The sequence below is a fragment of the Nannobrachium achirus genome, assembly GCF_963921795.1.
Source record: "Nannobrachium achirus genome assembly, chromosome: 6".
Lineage (NCBI taxonomy): Eukaryota > Metazoa > Chordata > Actinopteri > Myctophiformes > Myctophidae > Nannobrachium > Nannobrachium achirus.
In genome coordinates, this window is record NC_137815.1 from 58606303 (window position 1) to 58629983 (window position 23681).

The window sequence follows — 23681 nt, forward strand, 5'->3', positions numbered from 1 at the left end:
GGGAAAAGCGGGACAACTCCCGAACGGCCAGTTCATTCCCGGCCGGGCCAGGCCGGCCATTAGGAAAAAAATAAATAAAAAATGGCGGCCTTCGTTCCATTTTGGGGGCTGGGCAGCCAACAAAGTATATCGTCACTGTCAGGCAGAAACCTCGTATCTCCAAGTTTCGCAAAGCAAAGCCCTGCTTCATCATACATGGCCGTTGCACAAAAGTAGTGAAAACAGCAGATCTACAAGAGGCGTTGTGTGCTTGTAGATCAGCTGTTTTCACTAGTTTAAATCATGTTTTAAAATGATAAATACAAAACAAACGATTTTGGACATACAAGGTTTCCACCCGACCATGACGAAATATAACTCATGTAATTGGCCCACTGGCTTGTCACTTGTCATGATCTGAAATGGCAAATCTTTGAGTAGCAGCAGCGCTATAGAGATCTCTCTCTCTCTCTATAGCGCGCAATGAGGGCCTCTCCAACTCTTTTTCCCGGGCTGAATCAGGGGCCCAGCACGTCCCTGACAGATAGGCCCCTGCATCTCTCTATGTTCATACCAGCTTATGTGGTTCTTTATGTGTTTTGTGCCTGGACCCATACCCATCTTTCACTCTTAACAACTCAACATTCCACGCATCTCTTCATCTGAGCCCTCGGAGACCCGACCCCTGGCTGAACTCGGGAAGACACCACTACAAGTGACCCCACCACCGTGACCCCGTTGCGACCTCCGCACTGGTCCGCGGCACCTTAGAAATCAAACCGACAGGCGAGTCACACAGGCGCTCCATCATTTCACATAAGCCTGAACAGAATTTAATGTTGGAGGGACTGTCCACTAGGGATGGGACGATACGCGATATTATCGTTTATCGTGATAAAAAAACACAGATTTAATTTATCGTGATATCGTCCTCCGTCATGCACTGGGATCGATTCACCTTTTATTTGCCGAGCTGCATATCCGGTACCACTTAAACCCTCTATAATGGTCAAAGGTACTTATAATATATGTACTTGATACAGTCTTTTTTTCGACTCTATCAAATGTCTTTGCCAAAAAATAGCCGATCTACAAGCTCACGCGTTGTGAGCTTGTAGATATGCTATTTTTTGGCAAATGTTCCGCCCCAGGATAATGGATCGTCCCATCCCTACTGTCCACTGATACTCATTGAGATGAACCCTGGGGCATCGTCTCTCTCTGGATGAGTGAGTGGCACACAGTGACAGCGAGAGAAACCCCCATGAAGCACGAGGGAAACTATGGTGCCAGTCTCTGCTTACATGATTCAGTCTGCCAAGGAGAGATTACATGCTACCATTTCCTGTTCCTTATTGTGATTCTGATGGACCCCCCACTTGGCAGTACCCTGCCAATATCTTACAAAGGATGAGTTGTGGGGGTCTGTCTGGATTATAATGCAACACAATAAAGAAAGAACCAAGGCCAAAAGAGGCGAGAGACAGGGGAGCTCACTCACTGCAAGCTGTCACTGAGGAGGATACTGGCATTTCATCTACAATAATAATAATAATGCATTTTATTTGGAGACGCCTTTCAAAACACCCAAGGTACAGTGCATATAGAAGAAGAAAAAAAAACATGACATTCTAAAAAAAACAGGCAAAAAATACATCGATAAATCAACATAGCTAAGATAGTTAAAATCGTAGGGGCATGGATGGAAAAACAGACGGGCAGACAGAATAGGTGATTTGAGTGATTTAGAGTGAATAGGCCAGTTTGAACAGGTGGGTTTTGAGGTGGGATTTGAATGTATCTGGTATCTGGATAATCTGGTTCATACCAAAGGAAGAAAAACAAACGCAACCAAAGCTGCACTAAGCGGCGACCTGGATTGTGTCTGATTTATTTCTGGAGCCTTACTTTTCAGCCTTACACCTACGAACACAGGGGATTCATTTCAGACCTCTGGCAGGGGAACAGAGCACTGTTGGGGAGTAGGGGTGAAATGAGACTTGAATTGAATGAATGTCTGTCTGTCTGTCCATCTGTCTGTCTGTCTGTCTGTCTGTCTGTCTGTCTGGCTGGCTGGCTCTGGCTGGCTGACTGCTTGGTTGGCTGACATGTCTGTACACAGTTATGAAAGCGTTATCCCAGGCATACTTCAGGTTATATAAATAGGATCTGCTTTGTGAAGCAATGACACAAGCTCTAAAGTATGTCTGACTTTCATGCCTTCCTATATCAGGAGTCCAATCGCTGCATAGCATCACACTAATCTGCAGCAATCATAATAAATTGTACCAGACTGCACCGCTTTGTGGCGTCACAGCAAAACACAGAAAATGAAAGTGACGTGTGTGGACATGTGCTCTTATCCTGTGGTTCCCATACGGTGTGCTGAGGCACACTGGCATGCCGTGAGACAAGTGCCATAGGATTTTGTAACAACCACACCAGTAAGACTCCCTAATCGGGAGATAAGCGACCGTAGGTGGCTTATCTCCACAAATAGGGCAAAAATGGGTTTTTCCAAAATCTTCCTGATCCATGTTGATGACATGAGTGTAGACATGCTGTGTAGTGATTTCCGTGATTTCAGGGCAAAATCTGTAGGAGCAGTGTCCAAAAATGTGTTTTTAAAAATCAGCCTGAAGGTGGCGCTATATGGGACAGATTCATGTTGATGGGATGAGTGTAGACATACTGTGTAGCGATTTGCGTGATTTTAGGGCAAAAACTGTAGGAGCAGTGTCCAAAAATGTGTTTTAAAAATCGGCCTGCAGGTGGTGCTAGAAGAGGGCCATGTGAGAAATGAGGGGTGGGGTCTCCGCGTTGCCTTGGCGGACGAATAGGTACCGGCCCCGGCTCTCCCGGACGCTCCTAGCCCGAGTTACGGCATTTTATGTGAGCTGCAGTGGAGGGGGTCCTCCACTGGGGGCGCCACCACTTTTGCATCCGTTCTGGAGCACCAGGAGTGGGTGGTCCCCAGGAATTCCCCGTGAGCAGCCCCGTTGGGGTGGTCATTTGGTCAGTTTTGCACATGTGGTCATTTTTTACACCTGGGGGTCCCCCAGGGACCTGGGGGTCCCTGGAGCTCCGGGGGTCCTTGGAGGTTGTAGTTTGCCAGGTAAGGAGTGTGTGTGCAAAATGTGGCATGGATGGGGGCAACGGTTGTGGAGATATGAGCAGGGCAAAAGTGTGACGTGTGACGTGTCACTGACGGAGGGAAATTTTTTTACACCTGGGGGTCCCCCAGGGACCTGGGGGTCCCTGGAGCTCTGGGGGTCCTTGGAGGTTGTAGTTTGGCAGGTAAGGAGTATGTGTGCAAAATTTGGCATGGATGGGGGCAACGGTTGTGGAGATATGAGCAGGGCAAAAGTGTGACTCACAGACAGACAGACAGACAGACAGACAGACAGACGGACAGCCGGTGGAGGTTTTGGTAGTAAATGCGACCTACGGTCGCAATTAACACACATTATAATTTCAATACATATACTATACAAACTATACAAAAAAGTTACTTATGAATTATTCTTTGATACATTACTTTGTATATTTTAATTCCCAACATAGAGGCATAATCTATACACATTTTTTTAATATAAATATAAAACGTGGAATCACTATATTATTTTCTCATACATTTTCAATAACAACAAAAATAACAGCTCTACATCTCGCAACACATTGCAAGGCGTGAGCTGCAGGTGTGCCTTTGTGTGATTTTGCCTTGCCCATTGATTGTTGTGCCTTGGGCACAAAACGTTTGAAAGCCACTGCTTTAATGCGAGATGATCTGTACCTTGTGCAGGTTCCCCTTGGAGTCCCCTAGGAAGGCGATGGTATGTCCTGCTCGAACGCTGACGGCCACAGCAGTGAGACGGGCAGACGGGCTGTTCAGTATGGTCTTTGCTTCCACGGCCATCCGGCTGGCCATGGGGCTGGGGGTGTGATCAGAGCCGCAGGGATAGGCCTCTAGGGTGTTCTATTGGTGGGGATGGACAACAATGAAAAGATCAGTCGTGTACAGGGATAGGCCTCTAGGGTGTTCTATTGGTGGGGATGGACAACAATGAAAAGATCAGTACAGGGATAGGCCTCTAGGGTGTTCTATTGGTGGGGATGGATTGGACAACAATGAAAAGATCAGTCGTGTACAGGGATAGGCCTCTAGGGTGTTCTATTGGTGGGGATGGACAAGAATGAAAAGATCAGTCGTGTACAGGGATAGGCCTCTAGGGTGTTCTATTGGTGGGGATGGACAACAATGAAAAGGTCAGTCGTGTACAGGGATAGGCCTCTAGGGTGTTCTATTGGTGGGGATGGACAAGAATGAAAAGATCAGTCGTGTACAGGGATAGGCCTCTAGGGTGTTCTATTGGTGGGGATGGACAAGAATGAAAAGATCAGTCGTGTACAGGGATAGGCCTCTAGGGTGTTCTATTGGTGGGGATGGACAACAATGAAAAGATCAGTCGTGTACAGGGATAGGCCTCTAGGGTGTTCTATTGGTGGGGATGGACAACAATGAAAAGATCAGTCGTGTACAGGGATAGGCCTCTAGGGTGTTCTATTGGTGGGGATGGACAACAATGAAAAGATCAGTCGTGTACAAGTGATGCAAGATGTGTGGCGGCAAGGAAACTGAACCCCGGCATCCTTAGTCTGGGGCTAACATTCTGGGAAAATAACGGATCAAGCTTGCAACGTGTCCTGTTGAGACGTGTTGTGAGCTTGTAGATCAGCTAATTTCGACAAACATTTGAATAAAGTGAAAAAATGTTGGAGCCTGAGTGACAGTGCATTGTGGGATCGAGTCTCATTCCCGACGACTTTGCGGCATGCCTCTCCCCATCTCTCTCTCTCTCCCTGTTTCCTGTCAGTCTCTACTGTAAAACTATTACAAAAAGCCCCCCCCCCCAATTTAAAAAAATAAATAAAATAAAAAATAAGTATAGGGTTCATATAAACGATAGGCATATCTCATCAAAACAAACTTGTTGCAGACATTTTTAACCCTTGCATCTCTATTCTGTGCATGTCATATATTTTTATCTTATAATAGGCGAGCATGCCTATTGCCTACCTACAAGCTCACAAGGCGTTGTAACGTGACGCGCTGTGAACTTGTGAGCTTGAAGATCGCTAAGTGACGTGCAACTATATAGGGTTTAAGTGGTTAACAGAGTCACAGCTCTGCAAACTAAATTCCATAAGCTATGCTGTCAGCTTGGTGCAAACATTGCCTGATAAATTAATTATTATTGATTTCTGGGACAGTTCTATGAAACAATAGCTCTATCCTTAACCTAATGCTGCTCAGAAGGATCCCAGCAGAGATTTATCACTAACGGGTTGGATGAGAGAGAGAGAGAAACTATTGCAGGAATCCAGTAAGCTCTGCTCTTAGTACTTTAAAGATTACAAAGTATTTGTTTTTCCAGCCACGTTTTGGCAACAGATTCTTCCTGTTCTGGCAGTGGGGGTTGATTTGTATTTTTATTTTTTCTGGGTCCCTAAGATTTATTTTTCCATAACAGTGTTTGAAAATGAGCTCATTGCTTCATGATTAGTACCCATAACAATAGGAAGTAGAGGCAATGAACCTGAGAACTGTAACATATTTGTCAATGGCTACATGTTTTGATTAGGGTTTTTTTTTTAGGGTTGGCTAAGGCTTTTTAAAAGCACTCCCAGCTGGGATATAACTGCAGCTGAACAACTGACCAAACATGGATTCAACCTTAACTACCTACAGTACATACATGTTTTGTTATCTATACCAGGGGTCTTCAATGTTTTCAGGCCAAGGATCCCTTAGTTGAGAGAATGATGAAGCAGGGACCCCCACAACCTTAGGATATATTCCATATAGTTTCATTGTTTGACAGCATAATCATGTCAATTTGTGTTTTCAGATATTTAACCTCTTGAACCGTCCATACTTAATAAACTTGACCTTTCACTCTGTACTTGGTGTGCTCAGAAGTTCTCAGAATACGGACACTAGGGTAGGGTTCAAGTGGGGGAAAAAACGTTCTATCAAAGATTTGGAGGACCCCCTGTAGTAACTCTGAGGACCCCCTAGGGGTCCCAGACCCCCGGTTGAAGACCCTTGATCTATACTGCGCAACAATTCTGCTCCTGTCAACTAAATAATGGCCAACCTACTGTAAGATGACAGCCACTATATAGGCCTTTCTAGGCTATTGATTAAGATAAATAATAGGTTGTGCACACTCCACACAGGCCTGCAAGCTTAGCCTGCCTACACCAACACATGGAAAGCCATCCATTAGGGTCAGCTAAGTTAGGATGACTCCATGGAGCCCAAGAATAGACCCAAACCATGTTATGACAAATAAAAACAGAGTTATGACGGTCAGTCCTGAAACACTAACAGGTTCATACATCACTGGCTCCATTGGTGGACTGGATGCCAGTGATTATCCAGTACTGTATTTACATTGGCAAAAAAGAGACATACATCTTACAAGCATGCTGCAGACTGTAATCATCTGGATATATTCAGCCACAAAGACTTATAGTAATAACCGCAAAGTAGTTAGATAATGAGAAAGAGATTACCTTCAAAATGTGCAAACAAACAATCTGTACTTGTCTGGTTAGTGCACTTAATGGTAACAAAACACATTCGTTCCAACCGGAACACTGCAACATGTGACACCATCCCTCTATTTTACTGGGGCAGAAGGACTTTGCTTGCAAAGGGTGTATGAGGACTGACTTGTATGTTTTCTAAATGGACGGAACTTAAGATTTTCCACCTTCATCAGGTAGTGAATATCTTTTAAGCTTTAGCATCCATTTAATTAATTTCGTTGGTTGACTTTATCTGGCTAGCTAGAGTGTCCTTGTCAGGCCTTGTTAAACGTCACCACCTTCCACTTTGTAGGCCTAATGCCGCCAATCAAACCCTGCCCAACCAGCGGGCCTATTAAATTACAGAGCACCCCCCAGAGAAGTTGGTCGCAGCACGCCAGGTTCAAAGGCCAGGGCTTGTTCTAATCACTATATGTTCTCCAACATAAGTAGTCTACATCAGTGGTTCTCAACCTGTAGGTCGGGACCCCCAGGGGGTGCACCAAGTTTTTTTGGGGGGGGTCCCCAGACGATTACCTTAATGTGAAACATTGTTTTCTCACTCAACAGTAAACAAACCAACATACATTTTAGGTGTATAGAGGGTATCTGCACATTTCTAAAGTGATAATTTAAGGACTTTTTAATACCTCTAAAATGACAAATTAAACATTGGCCAAATTGTCAAATGTTAGAGGCAGATATTGCGTTGCATATTTAAAAGCATGCTCATGAACAGAAGCACTGGGCAAATGTACAGTACAACCAAAGATGTATATTTTCAAAGCAGCTACAGTAGCATTACTAAGAGAGGGCTCATCTAATTCAATCTCACCACAAGAGGATTACATTTGTCTGAGATTGAGATCAAATTAAATTGTATTCTCTTATATGGACGTCATGTAGTGGCCACCAGCTTTGCAAATGAAAGCGTAAATGTGATACATGGCCAACCCAGAGACATAACTCACTGGCACAAAGAGGAAAACAAGGTTCTTTTGTTAAAATAATTGACATTAACCATGCCGTTTTTCTTTTATTATTATTATTATTATTTATTCAAGGAAGATTTGCGGAGCATAGGAGTCATAGGACACAGATACACCCCATTTTCTTCAGCACTATCCAGTAACACTAAAGGCTTCATAAACTAAACATTAAAGTGTCTGTTAAAGTGTTTTGCCCAAGACAATAATTTGATGACCGACGGGAGTTCCCTATATGGAGACACAAAGGGTCTCCTTTGGGTCTCCATAGGGAACTGCTTTCGGTCATCATTTTATTAGCTTAGGAATGCAACAAAAACAAAAAGATCTTCATGAATTCAAGTCTCCATGGGGTGAGTAGAAGTAGAGTAGCAGAAAATAAGAATTATTTTGGGTGAACTATGCCTTTTAGCTTTGTAGATTAAGCAGAACGTTCCATCAACATGCATTTCCACCCACTGACTGTGACTTGATTCAGAGACTTGCTAGGCGGCACACAACCACTCTTTGAGTTAGACTACTTCTGAGAACATGAAGGACACAGGCCCACTTTGAAAACTATAGCAAAACATGAATGGTCTAAAGATGAACTGTGAAAACGGATAAAGCTAACAAACTAAGGTCCGGTTTAACTCACCGAGGGCAGGTTGGCACAGTTGGACTTGACTTCGTACTCTATGTAGGCGGCATCCATCCCTGCTTCTCTGCCCGCCTGCGTGTAACACAGGTCTCTGGTGGAGTTAATCCGCTGGTCCAGATCCTGGAGGTTGAACAAGCAGAGGGCAGAGTCCTCGCTGGGGCCCGGCGACGAAACCAAGCGAGTCGAGAAGACCCCCAGGAGCAACTCCTTGCCGTGGCCCTCCGCTCCGTCCTTGGGGAGCCCCAGGCGGACGGCCTGGAGGAGGTTGTAGACCTTTCCCGTGCTGGAGCGGCAGGTCAAGGGCACCTCCACGTACGAGTAGTAGGCCTGGTCGTCCACGCAGACACGAGAGACATAGGTACGGTACTCGCGCAAATGCGACTTCAGGTCGCGCCGGTAGAAGAGGAAATAGACGTGCTGGCGGTGAGCGAAGGAAGCCACAAAGTGGTGGTCGTACTCGGAGAGGGGGCCGGCCACGGCCAGCTTGGCCGTCTCCTCATACGAGAATAAAGGTTCCTGGGCAAGGTTCCGTGTGGATATTGGCGGATGGCCGCTGGTGTAGCCACGCCCTACGTACAGCACCGGCTGCCGGTCAGGACGTGAGCGGACTACGAGTCCCACAGTGCTAACATTTGGGTCGTTAGCCGCAACGTACTGAGTGTCCACTGGCTTCTCTGCGGAGAAAAGGACCGCGTTCACTGATTCCAAACTCCGCTTTTGGCAAATCCCTTGACTGACACTCCCACAGGTGATGAGTTGCATAGAGTACGGGTCCACCAGCAGCAGCTTGTTGTGGTTGCTGGTGGCCTTGGCCATGGGGCATTCGCTCTTTTTGACAGGCGGCAGGCACTCCCGGCTGTCCGTCACTGGGCCTGTGTTGTTCTGCAGTTCCAGTTGGAGGAAACGGTCCAGCTGAAACAGGCGGTCCTGGGCCCCGACATAGACCCGGCCCACACTGGAATGCGGATGCAGGGCCAAGTGTTCAAACAGGGTGTCATTGCGGATGAATGTGGGATAAGTGCTGGATGGGGACGGGTCGGACGCTAGGACAGTGCCAGAGGGTACTGAGGGGAAGGGCGAGCTAGCAGCTAAAAGCAGCAGCAAGGACAGCAGCGACCGGCCCGCTGTGGCTGAAAGACGACGCACCACCCCCGGAGGCATGGCAACCAATCTACAGGAAAGGAGACAGGACAGGATTTTAAAGTCAAATTGTCTACGTACATTCAGTAAGAACAGCTGAGCAGTGACCAGCTAATTGATCCACTTTCCAGTCCTGACTAAATTATTCATTTAACTAAATTGTTCATTTAACTCTAAAAGGTGTACAAATGCACCCCCATTCATTGTGTGACCAAATACATGAATATTGCCATAATAATACATACTTGACTGTCACATTACAAGACGAAATTAATTAATATTATTAATAATAATAATATTCTTTAGTTTAAGCTGTACTTATGAAGAGATGCACAGAGCAGTACAACAAGCCAGGCCTGACAAAAAAAACTGAACATACACTGAAAATGGGTCCAGATTACACTTGAATATTGCTGTGTGCTGAGAAGTCTTACAATGGGGTTTCAACTTTCACTTTTGCCTTGTTTGCCTTGTTTCTTATCAATGTTAAGCTATCGCAGTTGATGCTGCAGCTATCTTGGCCAGGTCTCTCTCTCTTGTAAAAGAGATTTCTGATTTCAACGAGATAATATAAAGGTAAAATAAAATGTAAAATAAAATGTGTGCTAAACTATTGTCAGATTCTGTCTACACCACGGCGACGCTCAATGAACATACTGTACAGCAGGGGTTCTCAACCAGTGGGTCGGGACCCCCAGGGGGGTCCCCACATTATTTTGGGGGGTCCCCAGATGATGTGCAACATTGTTTTCTCTCTCAACAGTAAACAAACCAACATAAAGTTTAATTGTAAGGAGGGTGTCCACACATTTCTAAAGTGACAATTTAAGGACTTTTTAATACATCTAAACTGACAAGCATTGGCCAAATTGTCAAATATTAGAAGCAGAAATTGTGAACATGCTACATGCTCACAACGCCTCGCAATAGAACCATGTTACACAAAATGTAATGCCTCAACTCTTAGTGCTCGTCAGGGTGGTGGGGTCCCCAGTTATAATATGATTATTTTGGGGGTCGCGGCCTGAAAAGGCTGAGAAGCACTGCTACATCAGCTCCCATGATGACCGGGATCCAGCTCACCATTTGTTTCCAACGTTGTGTTACAGAGGCATGTCACCTCTTGACCTCCCAGCAGCTCGGGTTTAAAAACACATCTCTCTCAACACACCTGCAACACAAAGAGCACAGAAGATCACGTGTGAATATACGGTTCTGTGATTCAAAAGACTCAATTGGGATTAAAGAACAAAAGTTGTTCTCTTTATATTCTGTCATACAGCGAAGTGTATAACGGGGCATGACTCCTCGTCCTCGGACTTCCCTCCCTTCAGGGTGTGTTTCTTGTACCAAAGACAAGCTCTTGAAAACACCTTGTATAATGTGCGTTTGATGTATGGGGAGCTGCAGCTGTCACCATGACATATAGTCCCTTGAAAGGCCGGGCCAGGAACCTCATTCCCATTGAAATTCCCATCAGGCCCGTTTCTGTCAATTTCTGTGGGGTCAACAAGCCCTCAGCCAAGAAAGCCAGGTCAAGTTGTGTCAGTCACAAATGCGCACACACACACACACACACACACACACACACACACACACACACACACACACACACACACACACACACACACACACACACACACACACACACACACACACACACACACACACACACACACACACACACACACACACACACACACACACACACACACACACACACAGACAGACAGACAGAGAGAGAGAGCTTGCAATCCTTCTTCATTGCTAGGATACCAGGTACAAAACACTTCAGTTCCAGCATCGGCAGGGAAGCCAGAAGAAAAACAAAAACGTTTTTAAAAGAGGATGGCATGAGAGGGGAAAGACCCAGAGCTCCTTTTCTGTCAACCAAATCTATGCTTCACTCTTTAGCTATTTCCCCCCACTCTTCAGTACTCATCTGCATTCTCCACAAGTACCCTTACAGGTCAATCTCTACACTCTCAGAGTAAAATAATCTACTGTGTATGTGACCTCTGGCTCCTGTTCCAAACTCTCTCCTCTGCCCCACTCACTATCTTCCTCAGCCCCCCTCTCTCTCTCTCCCCTCTCCCTCCCCTCTCTCTCCTGCCTCAGTCTTTCTCTCCAGCCACTGGCACGGAAGTGGGATTATCTCCTACCAGTTGGGACGGGTCTTTGGTGGGCCTGAGCTGGGGGAGCAGACTGCAAAAGACACTATTCAGCCCGCTCAACAGACCGATCCTAATCACAAGAACGTCAACCCGCACACACACACACACCACGCACGCACACACACAGCATAGACAACACCTCTTTCCCTGCCACCGTTTAGAGAGCTTGCTTTGTTGGCAGTGATCTATGTGGGAATGGGGGTAAAAGCCTGACAAAGAGCCAAACTCAAAGAGTAAAGAGAAGAAGGAAAAAATATATATGACAATAATTCTTCACTAAATGTGACTTATATCTGAACCTCCCTCCTCTGCCTCCACTTCCTAACAAATGTTTATTTTTCCGCTTGATAGCATGCTCATGTAGAACTAATTATAGCTCAAGCGCAGACTTTATCAACTGACAGACCCAGAGGCCAAGTAGGTTGATTGATGCCTTGGTGACGACTAGAATGTAAAACAAATATTTTTTTTTATAAATAAACACTGGAGCAAAACATTACGAAGCAGTGGAGAGATAAGGCAATGTCCATTATATGAACAAACTTTGGCCTTTGAGAGAGAGAGAGGGAGAGAGAGTAAGAGAGAGAAAGTGAGAGCGGTGTATTAAGATGCACTGCAACCATGTCCAGAAAAGTGTGAGAAACATTATGTCTGATCTTAGCAGCCTAGAGACATTCAGGGAATGACTGGCATGTTAATACAGGGGAGGACAGCAACAACAAAAACACCTCTGCTCTGGTTTCCTTCTCCTGGCTGGTAGTGGATTCTGGAGGTCTCTCTTAATTCCTGCCTGTGGATCACAACCTGCACAATCAATCTGTGCACGCCACCAGGTGAGCTTTACAGTTGATCGCCATCGATAACAGCAGACAAAAAAACAAAGTGTGCACTGTGCACCACTGTGCAGGATGTTGTGCCGCTCCCTGTTGATTTTCTTTTCCATCGCCTCATTTTGGAAAAATCAAACTGCCAAAATCTACAGGGAGCAGGCCATGCTTGATCATCCCGGTTTGGTTTGGAAGAGGCCTCCCTCTTCCTACGGGATATAATCCAATCAGCCTCAACTTCATCCAGGCCGTTGGACACATGAGAACAGGAGAATGGACTCATGATTAAATTCCCTCACTTTGAAAATCATATTTAGGATAGAGGTGGAAGTCTCTTTTTGTCACTTTAAAGCAGGCCTCGGGTATCAGTTTGACAGGAAGGGGAAAATGCATGCTTCTAATTGGTTTATATGAATGTAATGTTCCTCCACTCCTGTGTAATGGAGTCTGCCTTGATTCCAGTACTGGCAGGACAGTTCAGGAGGACAGTGCAGATAATGTGTTGAATTCCTGAGCTGAAGCTGCATCTTAATGCTGAATAATGGATTGGAGACATGAATAAACAGCTTCTAAATCTGCACGCATGTTGCACGATGAAAGTGTACATTAGAACAGCGTTTCTCAAATGGGGGGTACGCCTACCCCTAGGGATACGCAGGGGTACTGCAGGGGGTACATGAGAACATTTTGAAAAAGGGAATATGTATTTTAGTGTTATGGTCAATGATAAAACATTGACAGACTTTGTGTGAACCTGCTCATCTGAAAATTGTTAAACCAAATTAAATCAATACCGTCACTATACAACTGTTAATGAATAGAAAGTAATGTTAATTTGCCATTATGCTGTTTAATTTTGAACATATTGGCATGGGAACTGGACTTTTGATTTAAATTTTTCAAAGCAAAATGCTGTAGTCAGTGGAAGGGGTACTCGGCTTCAGAAATCAGTATAAGAGGGTACTGCAGCCAAAAACCTTTGAGAACCACTGCATTAGAATATATAGATCATTAAAGGAGATAAACATGTTGTCACATAGACAGGCTCTGGGGCCAATACCAACACTGAGTCCAGCAGTGGTACAGTAGATGCCCTAGAAGATGATCCAAGTCCTGCTGACCTCATCTCGACTAAATGACTCAATGGCGTTTTCAACTAAGCCACCTGCTTCATTAACCCAACATACATACTCATTAATTTCCAAATCAGCTGCCCTACATTTTATTACGACAAGCCAATACAAATTGGGGTATGGGGGAATGACAGAATGTTGAAAAGAGGGAGAGAGAGAGAAAGAGTGAGTAAACCAGGGTCTGACACCGAGGGAAGTCACCACAAACAAGTGGTTACAAGCCTCAGTGCTTCCTGAGAGCTGATGGAATGCGACTAATGATAATAAGCCACAAACGGAGGGAGTGAGAGAGGAATAGAGAGCGAGAGATATAGAGAGAGAGAAGGAAGGAGGTGGCCATTATTATTAATTACAGTGCCTACCCATAATGCCCCATTCAAACGCCCACTCATTCATAGAATGTGGGAGAGAGGAGGATAAAGCCAGTTTCTAATTAGTGCCATAACTCTGAGAAGGAACACATGAACAGTCCTGTCTGTGTGTGCACATGCACTCGTGGGCAAACCGTATTTCAGGCGCACGGCACACAACGCACACACAAACGGACATCTAATGAGAAGTCCTCCCAGTCCTCTCCTCACTTCAAACAAATAAAGACATACACAGAGGGAAATGGTGTGCGTGTGTGTGTGTGTGTGTGTGTGTGTGTGTGTGTGGGGGGGGGGGGGGGGTATGTGAGGCCGCCACTGACTGCAGCCACCTGCTGTCAGTCACTGCTCCAACATCAACAAACACAGTGTTTACAAAGGATGCTTTAGTTTAGTGGCTCTGAGAGCTTGTGGTATACGGTTACACAAACACTGACCATCGGCGTCCCTCGGTAATACACCCCCCCCCCCCCCCCCCCCCCAGCAATGCAAGAGTTACAGTCATGATATACGATCTGTGTAAACCATTAGAGCCAATCTCGTAAAGAAAGACTGGCAACGGCAACGCAGGGTTACTGCAAATGTACACCGTGTCCTTTGGATAGCGAGACCGTCACGCCGGGAAAGCAGCAACAAATTATGATCTGCCAGATCAGAAGCTACTGTTGAGGAAAAACAGCCCAGTGTGAGGGAGCTAAACTGTGGGGTCGTAAATCTATTTAACAAAAAGGTTTTGTGTCAAATGTGTGTTCTGGCCAACCAGACAATTCAAGGGAATTGCAGAGAAGAGAGGATGAAACCTACTCTGAATATTCTCATCAGGAAATCACATAAAGTATCTCCTTTAATGTGAATTTAGTTTTATTCATCCACAACTGTGGAGTCAAGGCTCAACCCACCCTCTCTCCTCTGTGTTGGCGATACAACATTTCCAGCATCAACACTCACTTAATTGCTACTCACACACTTGCCATTTCATCAGATTAGTATTATTATATAGAATATTACTTCACACATCCCATAAAAAACACCATAAAACATGACTTCTCCTTTGAAACACTGAAGATGAAGACAGGTGGTGTAATGTGTTTTTATACTGTATACAGTATCAGTTTCAGAACAACTTCATGAGAACTATTTATATCAAGTCATAACATCAGAGCCAGCCACATCACACAAGACTCTGGTCTACCATCAACATGTTTCGTGAGACAGTTAGCGTGTGCCAACACACATGACAACTTACTGGATGAAAACCTCTATGGATATACTGTATATTTGGAATAATGTAATTTGAAATGTGTGCGATTTTCTGCACATCTAATGGCTGGAGAAAGTTAAGTCATGTTTTTATATAGCCCCACGCTTAACCATTGAACTGACCTGCACAGCCCGGCTGGCTGACTAAAAGTTATTTATAGAGAACCTCCAACAATGGTGGCTCAGCTAAAGAGAACGCATTCCTCCTCGGCTGACGAACTTTAGGCAGAGAGAGAAAGGCGAGGAGAAGGAGAAAGATGAGGCGAGATGGGGATGGGGGCATGGAGGGGGGGGGGGGGGATTAGCGCTCTGGGCTCTCTTCCGGAAAGTTCTTCCAGAAAACAGACATGAAAAGCATGAAAAAGCCTCACTGGAGTGAGGTTGTCCTGATTAGTCCCTTTTAAGGGGAGAACTATCTTGCAGAAAGACTCCTCTGGACATGTTCCAGTGGTTCAGGCAGAGACACTTGTCAGTGAAGAGGGAAACGGATAGGGGAAGTTCCCATGGCTGTTAAACTTTATAGCCCTAAAGAAATCACCGCAGAGTGACAGAGGATGGGCTATTGGGGAGGGGGGGGGGCAGATATCTGGGTGACATCACTGAGCCTCAGGCGACTGAAAACCCCATATCGTCTTGACGGATCTGGGTAGCACGCAACTGGCATCCATCAAATAGCATTTGTTGCAATCAGTGTTCCCCAGCAAAGGGAACTACAGTATATATGTTCCTGGTTGGAGAACCGTCTTGTTGTCAACCCACCCTAATCCCCTCAAGATTGTAGAGGGGTGTCCTGGTGGCTCGATCAGTACAGGTCATGACTTCTGTGTGTGTGTGTGTGTGTGTGTGTGTGTGTGTGTGTGTGTGTGCGTGCGTGCGTGCGTGCGTGCGTGCGTGCGTGCGTGCGTGCGTGCGTGCGTGCGTGCGTGCATGTGCGGGTGCATCTCATCTGGATTTAGGTAATCAGAGAGTATGAAGGTTAAATAAATGGCAATCATGAGCAAATGCCAACAGCTGCCAAACAGGAAGCTATGAAAGTGAACTCTGGTGAATGTCTGTATGTCTCTGTACTGTGGCTCAGATAGTGACAGGTGCAGCTGGTGGGCCACACCAAAAACTAAATATCTATAGGCAGATCTCCTGACGCCTCCGTTTTTCAGGGCACTCACCACGTGTGAAACCTTGCCATGAGTTTGACTGAGTCATGGCACCTGTAGCATGCATGTCATTTCCTTTCTCTCCCCCTCAGCTTCCTGTCAAACATTTATCAAAAGAAAATGTTGGAATGTCTACACTGGTAGAAGAGACCACGTCTTAATAAAAGTACTCATCTACCAACTCAATTTTAAACGCCAGCATACTGCTTGGCTCTGAGATGGTGCATTCCTGGGCTTGTGGGCTGTAGGCCGGGTAGCCACCTGTCTCCATCCAAAGTAGCAGAGCTCAACAGCTTTATGTAATGCCAACAGGCCTGGCAAGAGCTGCAGATGGGGCACATTGCTGTATGGCACAGCAGGCTAAAGCCTGACTTATACTTCGCCGCGGGACAGTGTCGCGAGCCGAAGATAGCCGATCTACAAGCTCACAACACGTTGCATCGCGACGCATTGTGAGCTTGCAATCGACACTTTTTGGCGCTGCATTAAGCACATACCACATGCTCACAACGCCGTGAATGCTAGCTCATAATCTGTTATCCCCTTGCACGTCTCTGCAATTGGCTCTATCTGCACAGCTCTCTCACAGAAACACTAAACAAAATCCTCCACATTGTCAATTTAACACACAAACATCTACATTGTCTCTCTCAGACTAACATTAAAATAGGATATTACATGATATTATAGTAATGTTATTACATTATAGTACTGACAAATTAAAATACACAGAAAACAGTGTTCAGAGGTTGGTGCTAAACGCTAGGCAGTAGCTATCGGAAGTTGCACAATTCAACTTGCACTAGAGATAGTAGGTCAATATTTGTACCAGATAACGCAGGGTACATCTGTGAAGTGAATGTGTGTGTGTGTGTGTGTGTGTGTGTGTGTGTGTGTGTGTGTGTGTGTGTGTGTGTGTGTGTGTGTATTTTTAGTATTTATATTGCAGTATTGCCAGTATAATGACAATAGTTACAGCCAATGCTACGGCCAATGCTATGTGTGACCATTTGTGGGACTTTCTGCATGGTACTTCATCACAATAGGTTAGATGAAAAATGAGTGGTGGGTGTGTGTGTGTACACATGGAGACTGACTGACTGTATAATTCCATTGTTTAGGGCAATCCCTGTGGGTGGCAGCTGTCCAGTAGAGCACTCATCCTGACACACAATAGCAGGGTGTGGACAGGGATGGACACAACACACACGGATGCGTGCACACACGCGCACGCACACACACACACACACACACACACACACACACACACACACACACACACACACACACACACACACACACACACACACACACACACACACACACACACACACACACACACACACACACACACACACACACACACACACACACACTATCATTACCAAGTCCCGCACATACTGTACTACCGACAACTGTATTTAACTGCTTAGGTCTCTGAGAGGTTCAACAGGCCTTTGAGAGTTCAAAGTGAGACCACGGTAATGAAACGCTAGATGAGGCAGACAGTGAGGGCAGGACAGACGAAAGGAATCGTTAAGACATACGGATAGTAGGTGGGGCTTTGATATCACCATCGAGACGACCAGGTTAAACATTGAACACATGAACCCTAGTGTTCCTATTCTGGGCATATCATAATAATGTGAACATTCAGTGAAAATAGCTTATCTACAAGCACACAATGCATCACTGGCAACGCAATGCATTGTGAGCTTGTAGATCGAGTAGAAGAGATTCTGTGTAGAAGGAAAAAATCACACCCGTGTGAAGTGGAGCTGTGTGTGTGTGTGTGTGTGTGTGTGTGTGTGTGTGTGTGTGTGTGTAGATCATGTGTACCGATTTTTGTGACATTTGAAGAAAATATGTAGGAAAAGGAGCAAAAAGTGTGTTTTGGAGAAAATTCAAGATGGCGGAAAATCTATCCTGGCGCAAATGGGCGTGGCCTATATGGGGAGATGCGTCTTGACCCAAGGAATCCAGGGAAAAAAGAATTTTAATTTTCCGATCCACGGTTCAAGAGTTACGGGGCAAAACGTAAAGTGGGCCGTTATAGCGCCACCATGAGGCCGAGTGATGTAATTATTTTTCGATTCATTCTTAAAATCATTATGAATCTCCTCTCCGAGGTTTGAAACTGTAGCTCCTATGGTTTACGAGAGAAAAATACTTGAAAGTGATTTCTTGCATTGTCCCATTATAAGTCAATGGGGACAATTAAGCGTCGTTTTTTGCCGATTACGTCGGCATGGTAAGGCGGATCGGAACGAAAGGTAATAGAACACCATTCCCGGCCGAGCCGCACATTTTGATGTATATATTGCGCGAGTGGCGTAAATGGTGCGGCACTAGTTACACGCCGAAGTCAGGCTACATACACACAGACACACAGACAGACACACAGACACACACACAGACCCACACAGCCACGTATAGGGAGCCTGTGTTTCACACAGCTCCAAAAAGGAGGGCACATAGTATAGACCCCTAATAGGGGACCCCAGTCGACAAAGTATGTAAGTGGTTAAAGATACACAAACACCGTTTTTTGAAGAGATAATGAATCAGTTAATGGAGTGAGCCGAGTGAGACAGAGAACACAGAGGAGGATAGAGGGGAAATGCTATGCTTAACAACTTTCAAACTCCCTTGAGGTGAGCATTTAGGCATTCTGCACCACCAGAAGATGGCACCACACCATGTAAAGGTTCCAAGCCCCCACCCCCATAACACCATCTATAGACCTGAGGCTCAGTCAATGGCTCTGCTGTTATACTATATAAGCTCTGGTGGGCAGGACGGCAGTTAAGCTGGGGCAAATTACACAAACACAACCTCTGACATTGGGTGTCTTTGTCCTGCCAGATCTGGCCCTGCCCGTAACAGTTCCAGAGTCGGTTATGTTAGTGAGCGACATCGAGTATGAATCACAGCTTCTGTAATAAAGCTGACATTGGCCATGTTGTTCCTGAAGGCATCGCTGTTTCGGATGGACAGGCAGCCTGTGTGCTGGTGTTTTAGATGCCCTCCCTAACAAAGGCAGACTTACAACAAAGAAGGCTGCAAAAGAGCGTTGGTAGGTGGTTGGTTATCACGCCAACTGCTGGATCAGCAGTAAGCAGCCCAAATACACACTCAAACCCACGCATACAATCTTCCCTGGATTAAGGTGCTTGGATCAAGGGAAATTCCAAGGCTCAACAAATGTGCACGCATACAGAGAAAGTGACGTGCGTAGTGCGTACACACACAATCACCAGCATTTGCTAATTTCAGCAAAACGGCAAACTGCTGAATCGGTCAGTAAAGTCCACAATCTACAGTAAAAAGAAAGTGTTGACATTAACAGCCTACATTAATCATTTAGGCTAACTGCCCATCAAGGACCTTTGGGAATGGTCATTCCACTGGAGGGAAAAAACAAGAACTATATTTATTTATTTCCATCAATAAGTCACTCAGATCATTTCCAACGACCTTCCCAATGCCCACTGGAGCAACCAGGTCCTCTCTATCTGACCGCTAGAGAGAGGCTCTACTGTCTGGCCTTCTGTTCCACCCCAGTATCATATCTACCCTTGTCAGGCTCATATAAACAGGACACAGTCACTGGCTAGCACTAATACACTGCTATGGATGAAAGGAAATGGTGTGTGTGTGTGTGTGTGTGTGTGTGTGTGTGTGTGTGTGTGTGTGTGTGTGTGTGTGTGTGTGTGTGTGTGTGTGTGTGTGTGTGTGTGTGTGTGTGTGTGTGTGTGTGCGTGCGTCAGTGCGTGCGTTTTCATGAGGCAATGCGTTTGCAGGGGAAATTACAGCTTGTGTTTTAACATGCTGATTATGGCTGGAAGAAATATGTGCACATTATCGGAAAAAAATGCAAAACCTCCTCCGACCACTGATGTTTCTTTTACTCCTTCTGGTCATTTTCATCACCAAAGTGAATAGCAGTAATAGGAGAGAAGTAGCTAAGTGGAAGCAAGTACAGCTGATTTATAATGTTATCCTAGAATTGCTAATAGCCACTTTATTTTGCTTATGCGATTGCGAATGTTCATAGTAACATTTACAGGCCATGTTTATTAATTTATGTGAATAATCCTTGGTATCCCAAATGAGTTGGGAGAGCAGTTTTGTGTTTCATGGATGTGTAGACGCTTTGAAGTGGATGAAAGTCATGGCAGGGCGGTAAGATCAGAGAGCTCGGCACAAAAGGTACTTAGTCTGTTTAACTTAAACTTAACACATAAGTACACACACACACACACACAAGACAAACAAACCACATTACACATTAACGAAATCTGAATGCACACTCACACCTTCCGATACCGGCATCCGAACGCACAATTACCAAACAGTCATATCAACTTCTAGATACGTAATATGCACACACGAACACCAACGTACATCCATGTAAATTACCTTTCAGTCAGTCAGTCAGTCAGTCAGTCAGTCAGTCAGTCAGTCAGACACACCTAAATACCAATGCCACCATCCAGACACACCTCCTGGATTCGAACCCATCTGAAGGGGAATCATCGACTTCACTAAAAGGAGATATTAGACTTCTGGATTTCAGGTAGGACATACCCATGTTGCTACAGAGAACACCATCCTCCAGAAACACACACCCCTACAGTACCTACACCACCCACCACACACAACCCAGCATCCTGCTTTCCCCCTCATGTGGAGACCCAGTGGCATTCATATAAAATGCTAGTTCAGGACTTCTCACCAGAGGCTTGTGTTTCATCAGCCTCCCTGACTGCTGAGCTGCTGCGATGGCAGCCCCTCCTCGCCCCGTCAGGCCTGCCTGCTGTTTGATGCTGGGTGTGAGCGAGAGAACAAAGCTGCAAGGATGCAGCTGCATATTCATGACCCAAGCCTGAGGAGGAAAGGGGGACCGGATAGAAGGGGAACGTGCAGGAAAATGCACACGCATGCATATGCAAATACACACGCACGCGCTCTATACCTCCGGCTTCAATGGCTTATTAACTGTACTCTGCTTTGTAATTGAGGAAAAGGTGTGGTTTCGCCTCCAAGAGCGCTTCACTCCAGCCAGTCAGCTCACTGCTCTCTGTGGAAATTAAAGTTGGGTGGAGTTACACACGATGAGCGGAGGATTCTTCTAAAATATAAAATAAGCTTAAGGAAGAAATGATGTGCCACGGACCACTGGCGTAGCGGTCGGGTCACTTATGCTCCAATGTAGCCTGACAGCGCATCGCGGGTTCATTCCCTGGCTCTCGCCATCGCTCTCCCAGTTTCCTGTCTGTAATCTATAAATAAAAGGCCTAAAAGCCCCCATAGATATCTTAAAAAAACAGGGAAAATGATCATGTGGACCTTTTTTCCATGTGGGTGAGGACACTTTGGTTTTGACAAAATGCATTTAACTTTAGCAAAATTCAGAGTTTTAATTCAAGAGAGTACGGTTTGTATGACAGAGTATAAAAATGGATATCAGCCCTATCAGAGTACAGTCTGCAGTGATAAGTCATCACCGCGGTGTAGTTTTCTAGCTATCACCTAAAAATGTATTACAAAGCCCCTAGGTGATAGCTAGAAAACTACACTGTGGTGATGACTTATCACAGCAGACTGTAGGGCGGGGGCTGGTCAGAAAGACAAATATTTTGCCTCTCTTTCGTCTCCTGGAGGAGAAGCAGCATGACTGACAGTGTCTCAGCAGGCAAAACAAGTTATTAATAGACTAGCTGCTGGGAGAGGGACAGACACAAGATGGACAGAGACAAGGAGGGAGAGAGACTTAAGAGAGAGAGACGTCAGAGAGCGAGAAGCGAGAGCGAGAAGCGAGTCTGATGCAGGGGTGTCGCACCAAATTCTGGGCCCTGGGTACAAGGATTCACTGCGGGCCCCCCATGAATGTTCTTCATAGGGGGAGGGGGTTTAACCCATTTGGGAACGCATTATTAACTACTATTGAAAAATAGCAGATATACAAGCTCACAGCAGGGCACCGAGTGCCGCGCTGCGAGCTTGTAGATCTGCTATTTTTGACATTTTTTTTTAAAAAGGCTTTTTGAAAAACCTGTTTCCCATCTCAAAATATTTAGTTCCAGGGACCCCCCAGAAGCAAAATTCGCTTAAAAATACACAATATATTCCAAGATTTGCACACATTTTCACGACTTTTAAAAAATAGCAGATCTACAAGCTCGCAGCGCGGCACTCTGTGCCGCACTGTGAGCTTGTATATCTGCTATTTTTCAATAGCTAAATAATTAAGGCCCCTCCACCTTGGGCGGCAGGGCCCTAGTAACTCAGTCCGACTTTTCCCCCCCTTGTGACGCCCCTGGCATGGAAATCTTGAGATTTTGCAGGGAGCACAAATGTTTTCATGAACACACACAAAACAAACATGCCTGGATGCTGTACCTCTATATTGACACTTGACACAGTCACACACTGCAGGAGATTAGGGTTTCAACGTACCCTGGATCACTTCTTGTCTGCACGTCTAGACAAAATAACTTCACCGTCTACGGAGTCGAAGTTTAACAGGAGAGCTTTGACATTAACAGACACAATCGGTTCAGCAACTGACCACCGCGCGCACACACACACACACACACACACACACACACACACACACACACACACACACACACACACACACACACACACACACACACACACACACACACACACACACACACACACACACACACACACACACACACACACACACACACACACACACACACACACACACACACACACACACACACACACACGCTTGAAGCATAAAATCATGGTTATAGTTAGAAAGCATGCCCCAATGCAAAACCAGAAACATAACTTCAGATGCATCACCATGCACCACACTTCCATCCATCTTCCATCCCCTCCTAGATACACTTTATGACACAGTATGTCCATGTATGGGCATTCCAAGATATGGGCTTAATATTGATTACATCAGCGATCTCCATATATTGGCATGAACATATAATAGTAATAGCATTCAAATGATTTCCAATGAACATTGGTTGTGATCATTCACTCCATTTCCACCGTTTCTATTCACTTTAACAATGGTCAGAGAGCAAGTATTGGATGTTGAGGTTTGTCTACTCCAGCTAGAACAAGGGCTCCTTTGAAACAGAGCATCGTGAAGGATTAGCTTCCATAGGCAATTCTGAAAGACCCACCAGTCTGAACTACCCTGTGATAAGTAACAATGCATGTGTCCATACGCACACATTTCTATTAGTGTCCATTGATTTCCATTGACCAGTGACCACATTCCTTTTAAAATTTCACTATCACACAATTAAAAACCTGAAGCCACTTTGACCCAATAAATAACACATGAAATAGTCTCCTTGAAAAGTGTTGCAAGAGTGTTTTCATCTTTTCATTCTAGCATGGACATTCAATCCTTTAAGAATAGAAC

General features: G+C 45.3%; 1 protein-coding gene across 1 annotated transcript in view; it reads right to left on the bottom strand.

The window, feature by feature from the left end:
- The window catches only part of plxnb1b (plexin b1b), a 123483-nt gene that overhangs the window by 45559 nt on the left and 54243 nt on the right, over positions 1-23681 (bottom strand). Inside the window, exons 2-4 of the mRNA XM_080728857.1 lie at positions 10423-10510; positions 8197-9370; positions 3773-3955 (exon numbers count right to left, since the gene is read on the bottom strand). Coding sequence (XP_080584983.1) covers positions 3773-3955; positions 8197-9360 — 1347 coding nt within the window. The 5' untranslated portion in view covers positions 9361-9370; positions 10423-10510. The remainder of the gene's footprint in view (positions 1-3772; positions 3956-8196; positions 9371-10422; positions 10511-23681) is intronic.